Genomic DNA, 14,514 nt, shown 5'->3' with positions numbered 1-14,514 from the left:
TTAGGCAGCAGGAAGAAGAGGAAGCTGGCAAAAGACCACTAGATAGAGAGTCTGAAATGGTAAGATGATATCCGCACTCGACAATATGTTTTCTGTCATAGACCTTTTTTTTGGTTGGTATGTCCTCATTATCAAGATTTGATGAAAGCTGTTTAGAAATCGTTCAGGTAACAAGTGAACTGGAAACACATAAAATAACCAAATCCAGCAGGCTGTCGGTAAAAATATTTCATTTTCCACAGTTTTTCTTTTTCACTTTGATATCATCTGTATTGTGGTTTTGGAGAATTGTCTTTTCTTTTTTTTAAATCCTTTCATGATGTCGATATAATAATCATGCGTTCTTGGTTAATTAGCTGCAGTTGGTAACCACAAGACTTTTTTGGTTTGCTTTCTGTTCCTTACTTAAAAATACATTTTCAAATATACTACAGTACATGCAAACAATTAAACCACATATATTGTTAATTATAACCTTTTAATCTTACATAGAGGAACACAGCACGAATAATACCACGTGGTATCCCCAAACTGTCAGATCTGGTATCCCCAGATCTGACAGTTTGGGGATACCACGCTCCACTTGATCCAAAGACAGGTGGAGCGTGGTATCCCCAGATCTGACAGTTTGGGGATACCACGCTCCACTTGATCCAAAGACAGGTGGAGCGTGGTATCCCCAAACTGTCAGATCTGGGGATACCACGCTCCACCTGTCTTTGGATCAAGGACTTCCTGACAGACCGTTCCCAGAGGGTAAGAGTAGGTCCCCACCTCTCTTCAGCCATCAGCCTCAGCACCGGCTCTCCACAGGGCTGTGTGCTGAGTCCCCTACTCTTCACCCTCTACACACATGACTGCACCTCCATACATGCCAGTAACTGCATCATTAAGTTTGCGGATGACACCACTGTGGTGGGGCTCATATCAGGCGGGGATGAGTCAGCATACCGGGACGAGGTGCAGCGGCTGTCAAGGTGGTGCAGTGAGAATAACTTGATCCTGAACACCACTAAGACAAAGGAGATGGTAGTAGACTTTAGGAGGACAACACATGTCATTCAACCTCTGTTCATCGAGGGGGATGAAGTGGAGCTGGTTTCAGATTTTAGGTTCCTGGGAGTACATCTGCAGGATGATTTGACCTGGAGTATCAATACGACCAGCATTTACAGGAAGGCCCAACAGAGACTGCATTTCCTGAGGGTTCTTAGGAGCAACTATCTGACCCAGAATCTGCTGGTGTCCTTCTACCGTTGCTGTGTAGAGAGCATCCTGACCTACTGTCTGTGCGTGTGGTTCAACAGCTGCACAGCAGCAGACAGGAAAACACTCCAGCGAATCATCAACACGGCTCAAAAGATCATAGGCTGTCCCCTGCCCTCCCTCCAGGAACTGTTCAATGCCCGCTGCCAGAGGAGGGCACAGAACATCCTCCAGGACCCCTCACACCCTGGACACTCCTTGTTTCAGCTACTGCCATCAGGCAGACGTTTCAGGACAATGAAGGCCAGAACAAACAGACTGAGGAACAGCTTTTATGCCAGGGCTATCATTGAACTGAACTCTGTGTGGTTTGGACAGTGATGTGGGGTGGTAGTGCTGACTGTGTGCGTGCGTTGGTGTGTGTATTGGGGCTAGATTCATCTTAATTTACTATTGTGCACTGTATTTTAGTAATCATTTTTATCACTCGTATTTTTATTATTTTATTATTTATTGTCTGAGGCACCTAGAAAGGAATGCATTTTAAATTTCGTTGTGCAACTTCTGTGTACAATGACAATAAAGATTCTGATTCTGATTCTAATCTACTGTAGGTCATTCAGAAAGCATGCAAAAAGAAAAAAATGGGATATTCACATGTTGAATCACAGTTAAGTTTGAGTTTGATTTGGATGTGGATGCCACCCCCCCCCCCCCACCCCCACCCTCCATCATTTCATCACCTAAATAGTTGGTTATTATTTTTTCCTGGCAGAGATATAACTACTACATCGAGCATGGCATAGACTTGGAAAACATTCCTCCTCTGGAGGATTCTTGGCTGGAGAGCATTCTGAAAAGGGTCTCCCCAGACCTGAAGTACCACAGCACACTGCTGGAGCTGCTGATGGATGAAGTCAAGGAGGACTATATTTGCAGCACCAAGGCAGCACTCTGTATTTATTGATTTACACTTAATGTCCAAATACACATGAATCCATTTGGTCTTTCAATCCACAAATCATTATCAAAGGATGAAAATTTATTTGTGCAAATTGCAGAATTCTTTATGTAACATGAACCTAATTACAAAGTCATTCTTTGTTGTAGAATGTAGTAGTAATAATAAGATTGTTGTTACAGTGTGTAATGTTTTGTGTAATTGCAGTGAGATATATATTCGGAGAATCAAAGGGGTATGACAGAGAGAAGGAAGATCTGCCCCCTCACAGGCTTGAGTAAGTCAGCAGGATATTTATTGCACATAGAAAAACAAGTATTAGTAAGCAGACTAGAAGCCTTAACAATTATAAATTATATATGGTGTAAACCCTTGTGGGAAGTTTTTTTTATTTACTGGCCCAGTTATCTTTTACTGCCAGAGTGGAAAACGTGCCAAAACCATGGAACAAATCATTTGTGCACGCACGTAAGAGGATTGGTGAAAAGCTTTACTCCGTCAACCCCACCATGCTGAAAGTGCAGTATCTTTGGCATTTCTCTTTCAAGTACGTATGCTTTGAAGCACGACTGTCTCAAACTAGTTTGTAATTTTTAATTTGAAGATTTAAAAAGCTTGGCCAAATTAACCTTTTAAATTGCAAATGATTGCAGTATTTGTTGTACTGTTATTGCATGTGTCATGCAATATGTCATATTTTATAATATGTGAATGCAAGTCAGAAACACAGCATGTAAAAAAAGTCTCTGTTACGTAATAATTGATGGTGTATATGTAGGTCTGATTTTAGAAAAATTGTGGCACTTTAACATTTTACCATGTCACATACCTCTCATAAAACAGGTAATTATCAGTGTAGATGATTCTTGTTTGCCTGGTACTTTTACCCGACTTGATTACCTGGTTGCAGAAATCTCCGGCTGATTGACGTAGAGGAGTTCTACCACAGAAAGGAGTCCACTGAGCTCTCTGAGTTTCAGCAGATTGTCACTCGAAATGTCGAAAGTGCCGCAGGAATCCTTCTCAAAGAGTAAGCCCACCTCATCACTTGATACCAGCATACCTGTGCTTTGTGAAACAACAGTAAGACGATACCTCTGCATAAATCTGATTTAAAAACAAAAAACAAAAAACTGCATAAATAAGGAAATCTCACCATTTTTTTTAATGTAATGCACTGTTCATTTTCAATCATTTACTCTAGAAAAAAAATCTAACTGTACCCTTCACTTTAGCAGAAATAACTTCCTGTAAGTATTTTACATTATGGTTTAGTTCTCTCCGACATTAGCCCTTTGAATTTACACCTTTTTTCTATGCAAAATTCATTTGTTTATAAGATGTTTGATGACTTTCTTTCATGTACTGCCTGTTTCCAATCCACCTACCTCATTTCAGTGGGATTTAAATGTGGGCTTTGACTGGGCCTTTCGGAACCCTTTTTGAGTCATTCCTTGGCAGATTTGCTAGAACTGCTTTGGATCATTATTCTGCTAAAAATGTCAGCAGTTCAAGTTCAGCTTCCAGACAAATGGTCTGACATTATCTTTAAGCAAAATTGATATGATGCAGAATTCATCATTGATTCAATGACTGCAAAGTGCCCAAGCACAAAGGCACAGAAGCACATCCACAGCAGACTATCCCAAAAGACCTTTGCCTATGCATTTAAGCATGGCAGTGGAGTGGTCAGCACTGTTGCCTCACAGCAAAAGGTTTCCTGGTTCAAACCCTGGCTGAGGCTTTTGTGTGGGGAGTGTGCATGTTCCCCACGTGCCTGTATGGGTTTCCTCAGTTCTCCAGCTTCCTCTCACAGTTAAGACAGGGATGTTAGGTTTATTGGTGATGAGGGATTAGAGATAGATTAAATGCTTAAAGTGAAGGGAATAAAGCGCTGTATGAATGTATGGTTAAATGTGGCTTATAGTTAAAGTGCTTTGAATTGTCAGTAAGACTGGTTTTCATTTATAGAATTTAATCTTAAATCTGATTTTGCTTTTCTTTTTTGTTCTAGGTGGCTCCCTAAAGTTCAAGACATTTACTACCAAGGGTGCAGGCATGAACTGGTGCCTCCTCCAAGCAACATGACCAAACTAGAATCTTTTTTCAACTGTGTGGCTGCGCTGATGACGTCCCACCTGCAGAATCTTCTAAGAGATTCAGTCACTGACTATACACACTTAATGTCACGAGATCTGGTAATAAGAAAGTTCGGGCAAATATGGCTTAAAAGTGGAACAGACTGGTTAGGCTAAAGTGATTTCAATATATTTTCACCCATATGACCAAGTGAACACATTTAGGTTTGCAATTTTTCTTGTTGCATTGTTTTAATTTGGTCTCCACTATCTTAGTGTTCAGAACGAGCCAGTGAGCACTTGGGCTTTGTGCTGGATTTGATCTTGGAGGATAAGGAGATCAGGTTTGAGCCCAGCCTCAAAGTGTACGAGGAAGCCTTCCTTAATGTGTACAAGTTCATGCTCAAATCTGTCAGTGTGATTCCTCGTGTGGAAACCAAACTGTACCCTGACTGGGTAAGGAGACAACTCTGAGCTCATGTGTGGCATCTCCATACAGTCCTGTTTAACATTTTTTTGGTAGTGTTTTTTTTTTTACATGGAAATTATGAATTTATTTATATTGCGGAGGTTTTCCAGTACAGTGTTAATATCTGACATTACTACAAGTTTCTAAGGCATCATTGTATTGCACACTTTGTAAGTTCTAATATTTGGCAGTGAATTGTAATTTTTTTTCTCCTGTCATTCTGTTTAAGTTCTCTTATTTTGTATTTTAAAATCACATTACTTTTGCTTTTTATCAGCGAAGAATACGTTTTCTGAGTTTACTCCCTGAGTTTTATTTCTGTTCTTTCTTTCTGTTTCTCCAGCCAAGCTCCCAGTTTGGAAATACTCTAAAACCCATCATGCTTCCAGAGATCATTCATGCCCACCAGGAGGAGGTACGCAGGGTATTCTGGGCTGAGTGCGTCAGGCCCAAGGAGTACATCCACGAGTATGATAAATATGCCGGACTGGTATCCATGCAGGCAGACAAAGACGTGGAGCAGTTCCTCTGTGAACAGCACTCATTCCAGGAATTTATGGAAGAGGTGCTACGCTACCAGAAGCTTATTGATGAGATCCAGTATATGCCTTTCAAGGTAATGGCATTAAAAAACAAACAAAAAAAAAACCCAAAACAAAACCAAGATCATGTATTCTGTGGGTATTGATGTTGCTTTCTAGTTCTACTGATGAATATTTTGCCGAAATACTGTCTAACAATTCCAAAAAGCTTAACAGTGGAAAACCTTGAAAGCAACATTCATTACATTCTTGGTTATCTGATTGGGCTTATTTGAAAACTCCATTGCCATTTATTAAATTGTACTAACTGTGCCACTTACTTGTGCCTTGGACTTTAGGTGGTACATCTTGGCATGTTTGAGGTCCAGTCCCATGAGCTCATCCACTCTCTTGTCAAGCGCGCACAGGAAATACAGCAAAAACTGGTTACCCGGATGCTAGATGACCATCAGAAAGCCAACAAGAAGTTAGTTGGTTTTCTTTTTATTTTCAGCAGGAATGTTTTCTCTCTAGATCAACATAGAGTCCAAAATACAGCTGAAGCAAGTTATCACTAAGCAAACATGCAAAAGCTGAGAGGGATTAAGCAGCTGAAATATGCATAGGGAGGCTTAAGAGTTGGTCACTTAAAAAAAAAAAAGCACTTTATGAAAGCTACAGGGATGTACCTTAGTGCGCTTTTTGATTTTAGGGCCTGTGTTAGCTGCTGTGTGGTGCTCACTATCTCCAAGCGCTGCCATAATAAGATTGTAAATCTGTGAAATCCTCCATATATATATCACTGAATTAATGCTACGCTCCCTGTCACAGCCTCTGTGATGAATTTGAGCTGATTTCAGAGAAGGCACTGAGCACGCCGCCAGATATTCAGAAGCTGATGGAACTAAAGGTGACTGCACCAAAATTTAATCACACATACCAGGCTTGTTGCATTATGCCGTGCACAATTGTCCTTTACAGCTCGTCCACAAAGTGTTTATGGAGTGCACTTAACACTCAACAACCCGACCGTAAACTTTGCATTTTAATTCTTTTCTTGTGGTTTTGAGTGCTTATGGCAAGAAGGCACTTTGGCTGAGGCCACAGAAAACCTGGAAGTTTTTTCATTTCTTCAAACTTATTAACTACCTTAGTATGTTACAAAACAATGACACTAATTAAATACTGTTTTTAAGTATAATATTTCTTTCTTTCTTTTTAATGAAGTACTACTCCATTGTTTGTTTTTGCTCGATGCTCTTACCTAGGCTTATATCAATAAGGTGGAGACCACAGAGATGCCTCTTTTGCAACAAAGACTGGCTGACTCCATCACACAGTCGTGTTTCCTGGTGGAATTTGTCACCCTCTCACCACTGGATATGGAGCACAATGCAGAGACAATCCAGTGGTTTCAGCGTATGCCGTCCATCTTTCAGGAACACGGTCAGATAGTTACCGAAAAGACGGAGCAATTTCAGAGTGGACTTAAGGTCTGTGCATTTCTATTTTACTGCATCTACAAATCCACAGTTTCTATAGAAATACTGTCATACCAGAATTTAGATATTATATCAACAAACTATAGAACTGTCAGAAACCCCCAGAAAACATCCTGATGGCTAAAATAAAAGGACCTGTTTCCATAACTTCATTCCAGTTGTACCGTGAGCAATTTCTGCAAGAACTGGAAAGCTACAGTATAGCGGTGGAGGAGTTTAAGGCCTTTGGAGAGCTACCCGATCTCAGCAAGTACCTGAAAAAAGCCCAGGACCTCAATGCCAAACTGGAGTTAGCTGCTGAAAAGGTATATCGGAACCTGAAGATGTAAACTTAGAGAGAAATGTGTAAAAGCAGCTGAGGCAAACAAAAGTATGAAGAGCAGGAATAGGGCAATACTGAAGTTATACAGATGCCAAACCCCTGATATAACACAGCATAAAGTGTATTTGGCTAATTGTGTTAATTACATTGAAGTTTGTATCAGTTTGGAGTGAAAGATTTGTTGTCTTGTTGATTGAGTTGTATTCAAATGTGATTATAGGTGCTTTAAAATATGTAACCTCTAGAGGGCAGCATTGGATGTAAGAAAATCACTAAATTCACAGGCTGTATCATCTATCTCATGCATTTCCTCATTTATTTATTTTTTCTTTGTATTTCTTTGTTTATTTTTTTATCCCTCCCCTTACCTTTCTACTGCTCTGGAAAGATTAATGATCTAAATTTAGATGAGGAGGCCTTCGGCTGGTCTGTTTCCCAGTATCCAGAGCGGAAGAAGACCCAGGAGAAACTGGCACCATTCCTGAACCTGTATGAGACAGCCACGGATTTCCTAAAACAATATGAACAGTGGCTGCATGGACCACTCACCAGTGTGAACCCAGACAAGGTACAAGCAGTGGAAAACTGCTTTATATTCACTACAGAACAGATTAGGGGGTTTAGGTTACAGATCAAGCTCAGTTCTAATTTTCTGATTTTCATTCCAGTAACAATGGCATCCAGACCACTACACAGGGTCTGAACTGCTTCAGATTTTGACTTGTTCATTAGAATAGTGAATTTTATCAAGTCTCTGGGAAGATTATATATATATATATATATATATATATATACATATTTGCAGAAATATAAATTGTCCTGAAATGTAACAATAATACAGAGCTTATTTTGTAGTACTTTGAACACTCAAAACAGCCATCTTGGTAGTTCATTAATAAAGTGCTTGGTCAGAAAGCAACACAATGCCTAAAACAATAGTATTTAAAAAGAGTAAGATTAAATGGTCAGTATTAAACCAAACTGAATGAGATATGCAATATTAGGAGAAACTAAAAAGATTAATTCTAAGCAATTTCTAATAAATCCCTGGAAGAGATAAATATTTAAAGATCTGATGGATTTTTATTAACTGCACTATCTGTTTTGTTTTTTTTGTTTTTTTTTTCATTGTTGTTTACAATATAACATCACTACATGTGGAACGTGTTATTATATTCTTCCGTAGTGCCATTTCCCTTTTTGTTATGGTCATTCTCCCACAGACTCTATGTTGGGGGAGCATAGTGCTCAGCATTTTTCACCTCACTGATGTTGTTGAGCTTAACAGAGCAGAGCTCCATACGAAACAATATTTTCTGTTTAAACTCCTTTTAATGCCTATTTGAGTACTTCTTTCATTAACTGCACACTCAGCTATTATTACTAAAGCTATAACTGCCTCTGTGAGCACTGCTGTATTTAACAGTGCTGCTCCCTCTACTGCAATCAATAGTTGCACTATTACAAACACATTTTTTACCCCTCAGCCTAAAAAGGCTGATGGGGTATTGTGGTCACCCCACTGGGCGGGCAGGTGGGTGACTTTGTGAATGCGATAACCTAGGATTTTCAAATTGATCCTATAGATGCAGCAAAAAGTAAACTCTTGTGGAACTCTCGTGAAGGCAATAGCTCAAGAAAGAGGTCACATAGGATTTTTTAAAAACTGTGCCATAGGTGATTTTATTTAGGTTATTATTCTCATACTGATAACTTTGCTGCATTTACCGTCAGTCTCTGACACTTTGGAGTTTGGCAGCCTTTCATGCATTTGTGGATTTTTTTTTTTTTTAAATGTTGCAGGTTTTTCAGATGTAGCTACACCAGTACCACTGTTTCAGTCTTTTGACAAAATTACATTCAAAGGGGTGCCCGGGTGGCTTGGTGGCAAAGCCGGCGACCACATACCTATGCCGTGTTGCAGTGTGGGTGGCGCGGGTTTGAGTCCCAGCCTGATCCCAATTTGCCTGTGTGTCCTCCCCTGTATCTTTCCCCCATTTCCTGTCTCCCTCCACTGGTGATAAAAGCTGCTGTGGCCAAAAATGCAAAAAAAACCCCAAAAAAAACATTCAAAGCTTTTTCCCAGTTTGCATTTAGTGAATTTCCATAATGATAATAACCCTTCTGCCGTCAGATTGCTGTAAGTGTATGGCTTTTCAGACCTGGCACAGTTTGACGGCGGAAGTGTTAAAAGATGTTCCACATTTATTGTTTAATTTTTTTTATTTTTTTGCCTTTTATGTAAATATGGCCTGAAATGTTCTGTCAATAATGCTGCCGTTTATAGTCAAATGATGAGGTTCAAAGGACTGACTCAAATGGTGCATAGATTTAAGTGGGGTTTTTTTATTATTATTTGTTATGAATTACAAATATTACAAATGTGGAGAATAGACACTTGACAAATAACAGGCAATGAAGTATAATTACTGTTTGTTCCTCTATGCTGTCATGACAATGCAGGTAAGAATACAAAGGTGATTAAAAGAGCCTTGATATATTAAAGCTTAATAAATTATATTTGCTTCTGACAGGTGGTTCAGGAGTGACCTGACAGGCAGGGATTTTTTCTTTTCTTTTCTTTTCTTTTCTTTTCTTTTCTTTTCTTTTCTTTTCTTTTCTTTTCTTTTCTTTTCTTTTCTTTTCTTTTCTTTTCTTTTCTTTTCTTCCTTGGTGGGTGTTTCTTGGTGGGGAACACTATTAGACACATGAACGTTTAAGGCTACACTTCCTCCTCACAGTCACCCAGCCGGCCTGATTTCCCAGCTGCTGGGGGTGACTAAGCTGCTACTAAACTGTTTTGGTGTTACAATAATAAATATTCTAATTGTATTAATTGAAGTGACAATTATTAATTCATATTCCTACCTATAAACATCTCACCCATGTAGGTAGCGGGTGATGTTGGCAACTATTGGCGCACTTTATATAAGCTGGAGAAATCCTTTAGTGACGTACCCAATGCTCTTAATATGGTCACCACTATGAAGGCTAAAGTGAAGGACTTCAAGGAGCACTTTCCTATGGTGCAGGTGAGAAATTAAGAGAGAGATTTCATTTTTAAAGGCTTGACTTTAATACCTAATACAATATAATTTTAAATTTTGGAAGTCTTCTTGAAGACTTTTGTACTGCTTCTGCTTTTTCATAGGTACTGTGCAACCCGGGCCTGCGTAAACGTCACTGGGATGCTATGTCCAATTTGGTTGGCAACAACCTGGAGCCAACTGATGATAAGGGCTCAGTGTTTCACTTCCTGTCCATGCACCTGGAACAGTACCTTGGCAGCTTCGAAGGCATTAGTGAAGCAGCCAGCAAGGAGTACTCCCTGCAGAAGGCCATGGAGAAAATGGCCAGAGAGTGGGATCACATGGAGTTTAAACTGCTTAGCTACCGAGAGACAGGCACCTCCATCCTGTCATCTGTGGAAGAAGTGCAGATGTTGTTGGATGATCATATTGTGAAGACGCAAACCATGAGGGGCTCACCCTTCATCAAACCTTTTGAAGTGGAAATACGGTAAGGGTTAAGAGTTTTTGTTTTTAGACTAATTTTGCTATGCTCGCTAGAAAAATCAGTTCAGTATATTAAGGGGAAAATTCCATACACTCACTATTTAGCTACAATCTGTGGTGGCATCAGCCATCTTCTATGCAGCAGTATGTTGGAGCAGCAGCTTGTCTACAGCTGAGAGGAAGAGGATAGACAAGCTCATCAGGAAAGCCAGCTCTGTCCTAGGATGTCCTCTCGACTCAGTGCAAGTGGTGGGAGACAGAAGGACTCTGACCAAAATAACATCACTGATGGACAAGGTCTCCCATCCCATGCATGAAACTGTTGCTGAGCTGGAGAGCTCCTTCAGTGACAGACTGCTGCATCCTAAATGCACAAAGGAGCGTTACCGCAGATCCTTCCTCCCAGCAGCTGTAAGACTTTATAACCATCACTGCTCCCAACAAAAACCACAATAGCCTACACAATGTAGGATAATATATAATATACTGTAAATAGTCCGGCACATCATGCACATTGTATATAGTGTTATTATTATTAGTAGTATTAAGGTTAATATTGTTTGTTGATTTTATATATATTCTTTTCTTAATAGTGTGAATTATTATATCTTTATTTATATTTATAATAACTGCGGCTGCTGTTACACCCAAATTTCCCCTCTGTGGGACAATAAAGGCTGTTTCTTCTTCTTCTTCTTCTTCTTCTTCTTCAATCTGTTGGCAGTCTATGTGTTGCTTGCTGCAGGGCTCGAGTGAGATTGTGTAGAAAACGGAGGGATCTGTGCCCCACCACCCTTACTGCTAATGTGAACTTGTTGCATAATTTCACTGCTGAAATTTACTGTTGTTTGCAAACATCGGTGCTACCCTAAATGCCAGTGAAGAATCTCAGAGATGTGTGGCTTCTTCATAGATGCTGTGGTGATTGTGAGTTAATGAGTTCTGTCCAGAAGGAGTTCACAGTTAAACAGATGCCACATGTGGATTAAAGTGCCCACAACAATCCCTGCTGAGATCAGAGAAACTTGAATATTTTTTTTCAACCTCTAGAGTCAGGTAAAAGATCTGAACTGATGAACTGAAACAATTTTCTAGGGGAACATTGTACATCATTGTATAATGACTACAGAAAATCTGTGATGGAAGTTCTATGAGCTCCTCTACTCAAAAGTTCACTTTCTTTATCCAGCTAGTTCTTTGAGTTTTCAACAAAGACATGGAAAGCACAACTGTGTGGTCTTAGTTTAGATCTGGTTGTGTTTGTGATCAGGATGAAGAGGAGACATCTTATGTGTAGTCATTGAAGAAAGTAAAAAGATGCATTTTTATTTTAAAAAGTTTTGAAATTAATGAAATATTGTGTAGCAAAGCTTAAAACAAGATTTCAGCTTTTGAAAAACCCCAAACCAAAAGTAATTCATAGGTGGGTCCAGCCGAAAGAAGAGACATGGGCCTGCCCGCCTGTGGTCCCACCACCTGCAGGAGGCATTGTTAGGGTGCACTGTGTCTGGCAGTGGCCAAGGGCGGAAGCCATGTTGTGTGTTCCAAGTATTGGGGATCACACTCCTCAGCCTCCCCAGGAAGGTCTATGCCAGACTGCTGGAAAAGAGAGTTTGTTTGTTAGTTAAACCTCAGATTGAAGAGGCACAAAACACTGCACTGGACCAGCTCTTCATCCTCTTGAGGATATTCGAATATGCATGGGGATTTGCTCATCCAGTATACATGTGTTTTGTGGACCTGCTGAAGGCGTTTGACTGCGTCCCTTGGGGTATCCTGTGTGGGGTGCTGCAGGGGTATGGGGTGTCTGGTCTGTTGTTACAAGCCATTCAGTCCTCGTACAACTGCAGCTAGAGTGTAGTCCACATTCCTACCGATAGGTCAGACTTGTTTCCGGTGGGCCCTTTGTCACCGATTCTGTTGCTTCACTGGTGTGATTGTAACACATTAAATTCAAGATAATACAAATACACAGTAATAAGCAATATTATAACAACTATTTTTATGTTTAGGGAATGGGAAAGAAAGTTACTGCTTCTCCAAGAGGTTCTGGATGAGTGGTTAAAGGTGCAGTTTACTTGGCTTTACCTGGAGCCCATATTCAGCTCCCCAGACATTATGATTCAGATGCCTGAAGAGGGACGCCGGTTCACAACTGTCGACAAAACATGGAGAGACATCATGAAACAGGTTTCACTGGTAGGTGTTTTATTTATTTATTTATTATCTCATTTCATTTTGTTTTTATTACAGATATAATTAGGGAACTGTCTATGGAAGAAAATAAGCAGAAAGATCAGCTGCAATCTGCAGATCAGTGATCTATCACTAATCTTCACATTTCTTTCTTTATAGTTATTATTTATTATGTTCTATTTATTTGTAAGTGTACACTGTACATAGTTTCTTTTGCAACTTGCACTGGAGGGACCTCAGAATCTGAATTTCATTCCTGTCATGTTTTACGTGAGAATGACAATAAAGCTTTTGAATCCTTGAATCCAATTACTGATAAAAAGGAAAACTCTGAAGGAGCATTGGGTTTCAAGGGCAGATATTGCCAAGATAAGGCCCATGTATTTACTTGTCCTGTGGTTTAAATACAGTCTCAACTTAAAGCTCAGCACTCCCAGCTCAGGACAAATATATATTATTAGGAAGTTTACTCATTAAAATTTAAGGTTGTCTACTGTAATCGGACGAAATTCAGTGGGTCAGCATGCAGACACATAAACATGCACATTGAGAGAGGAAAAGAAGAACTTCATACATATACACCCAAAGCAGAAAGGAGCATTCAGACAGAGGGAATGCGATAAGAGTGAATCAGTCTGAAACAGATAGGGAGCGAGACAGAAACAACAGAGTGGGGATAGAAAGTGAGTGTTGCAAGTGCATCCTCAAAGAGTTTCCAAAGGGTAATTGGCGTCCTCAGTAGACCTGAAATGAGACACATCAATTTCAGGCAGTGTCCTCTGAAAGCCTAGCCTGACTGCACCATCAAATAGAAATTATGGATTTTGTCTGGAAGGGGCAGGGGTGTATGGAACCACAAAGAAAATGAGGTCACTGAGGGACAGGGAGCCTACACACAGAGATGTTCATGTGTACAGTCTAAGCTGCTTTGATATGTGTACACTGTGTTATTGAGCGTGTTAGCATAAATGCTGGTGCAGTACAGTTTACACTTGAATTTGTGCTCATCCAGTTTCAGGAAAGTGGATCTTAAGAAGAAGCTTTCTTGTCATTGTACAAGAATACAATGAAACTTGGGAATCTTAATTTCTAAAGGCTATAAATTTTTTTCTTTTTTTTTGTAAAGGAATGAATAGTTAAAATTTTTAAAAATACAGTATAATTGTAATTATATTAAAAATACAATATAAAATAAAAATATTTCCCTTTTATGAAGAGAGTAGTGTTTTTGGAGCGAGACAAAGGGAAATATTAAGAGTGATCAGAAAGTTCTTTGTGGGACACTTTAAAAATCTGAAACTTTACCTGAATACATCTGTTCACAGTCATCTTTTCAAGCTCCCTGGAAGTCCTGTTCTTGCACTGTGTGTCTGCAACTTGACCACAGACCTCAAATTTGTCCAAAGAGCAGTCATCAGCTTCAATTTCAAACTGAGCCAGATTTCATGCCAAGGATAATCATGATCATTAGAGCTGAGCCTTCGGCTACCAACAAGCAGTTTTCAGCAGCTTTCAGTTACCGAGCCTGAATGCAGTGCATCAGATTCACGCAGTTCTGCACCGTGAAATCATACCCCAAAGTGAAATCATACCCCAAAGTGAACTTCCTGCAGTCTCCTGAAGTGTGACATCAGAGGGAGACCCTTCACTGAAAACATCCTGAACTGCAGTGCATGCCTTTGTATCATCTTGTGCTGCCCATCCAATGCAATCTTCGTTCAACACCTGGCCCACTCACCAGATT

At 39.8% G+C, this 14,514-nt stretch overlaps 1 protein-coding gene across 3 annotated transcripts in view; it reads left to right on the top strand.

The window, feature by feature from the left end:
* dnah7 (dynein, axonemal, heavy chain 7) overlaps window positions 1-14,514 on the top strand; it is an 85,896-nt gene that overhangs the window by 2,206 nt on the left and 69,176 nt on the right. For 2 of the 3 annotated variants that reach the window (XM_030758000.1, XM_030758001.1), the window contains exons 4-19: window positions 5-59; window positions 1,982-2,162; window positions 2,375-2,444; window positions 2,589-2,714; window positions 3,078-3,197; window positions 4,182-4,365; window positions 4,522-4,701; window positions 5,058-5,330; window positions 5,595-5,722; window positions 6,067-6,145; window positions 6,504-6,728; window positions 6,896-7,042; window positions 7,448-7,627; window positions 9,951-10,091; window positions 10,211-10,578; window positions 12,587-12,773. In XM_030758000.1, coding sequence (XP_030613860.1) covers window positions 5-59; window positions 1,982-2,162; window positions 2,375-2,444; window positions 2,589-2,714; window positions 3,078-3,197; window positions 4,182-4,365; window positions 4,522-4,701; window positions 5,058-5,330; window positions 5,595-5,722; window positions 6,067-6,145; window positions 6,504-6,728; window positions 6,896-7,042; window positions 7,448-7,627; window positions 9,951-10,091; window positions 10,211-10,578; window positions 12,587-12,773 — 2,644 coding nt within the window. The remainder of the gene's footprint in view (window positions 1-4; window positions 60-1,981; window positions 2,163-2,374; window positions 2,445-2,588; window positions 2,715-3,077; window positions 3,198-4,181; window positions 4,366-4,521; window positions 4,702-5,057; window positions 5,331-5,594; window positions 5,723-6,066; window positions 6,146-6,503; window positions 6,729-6,895; window positions 7,043-7,447; window positions 7,628-9,950; window positions 10,092-10,210; window positions 10,579-12,586; window positions 12,774-14,514) is intronic. The other variant, XM_030758002.1, reaches the window with a different exon arrangement.

The sequence above is a fragment of the Archocentrus centrarchus genome, chromosome 21 (assembly GCF_007364275.1).
Source record: "Archocentrus centrarchus isolate MPI-CPG fArcCen1 chromosome 21, fArcCen1, whole genome shotgun sequence".
NCBI lineage: Eukaryota > Metazoa > Chordata > Actinopteri > Cichliformes > Cichlidae > Archocentrus > Archocentrus centrarchus.
Note: the sequence above shows the minus strand (reverse complement) of the source record. Positions and strands in the feature narration are given on the sequence as shown.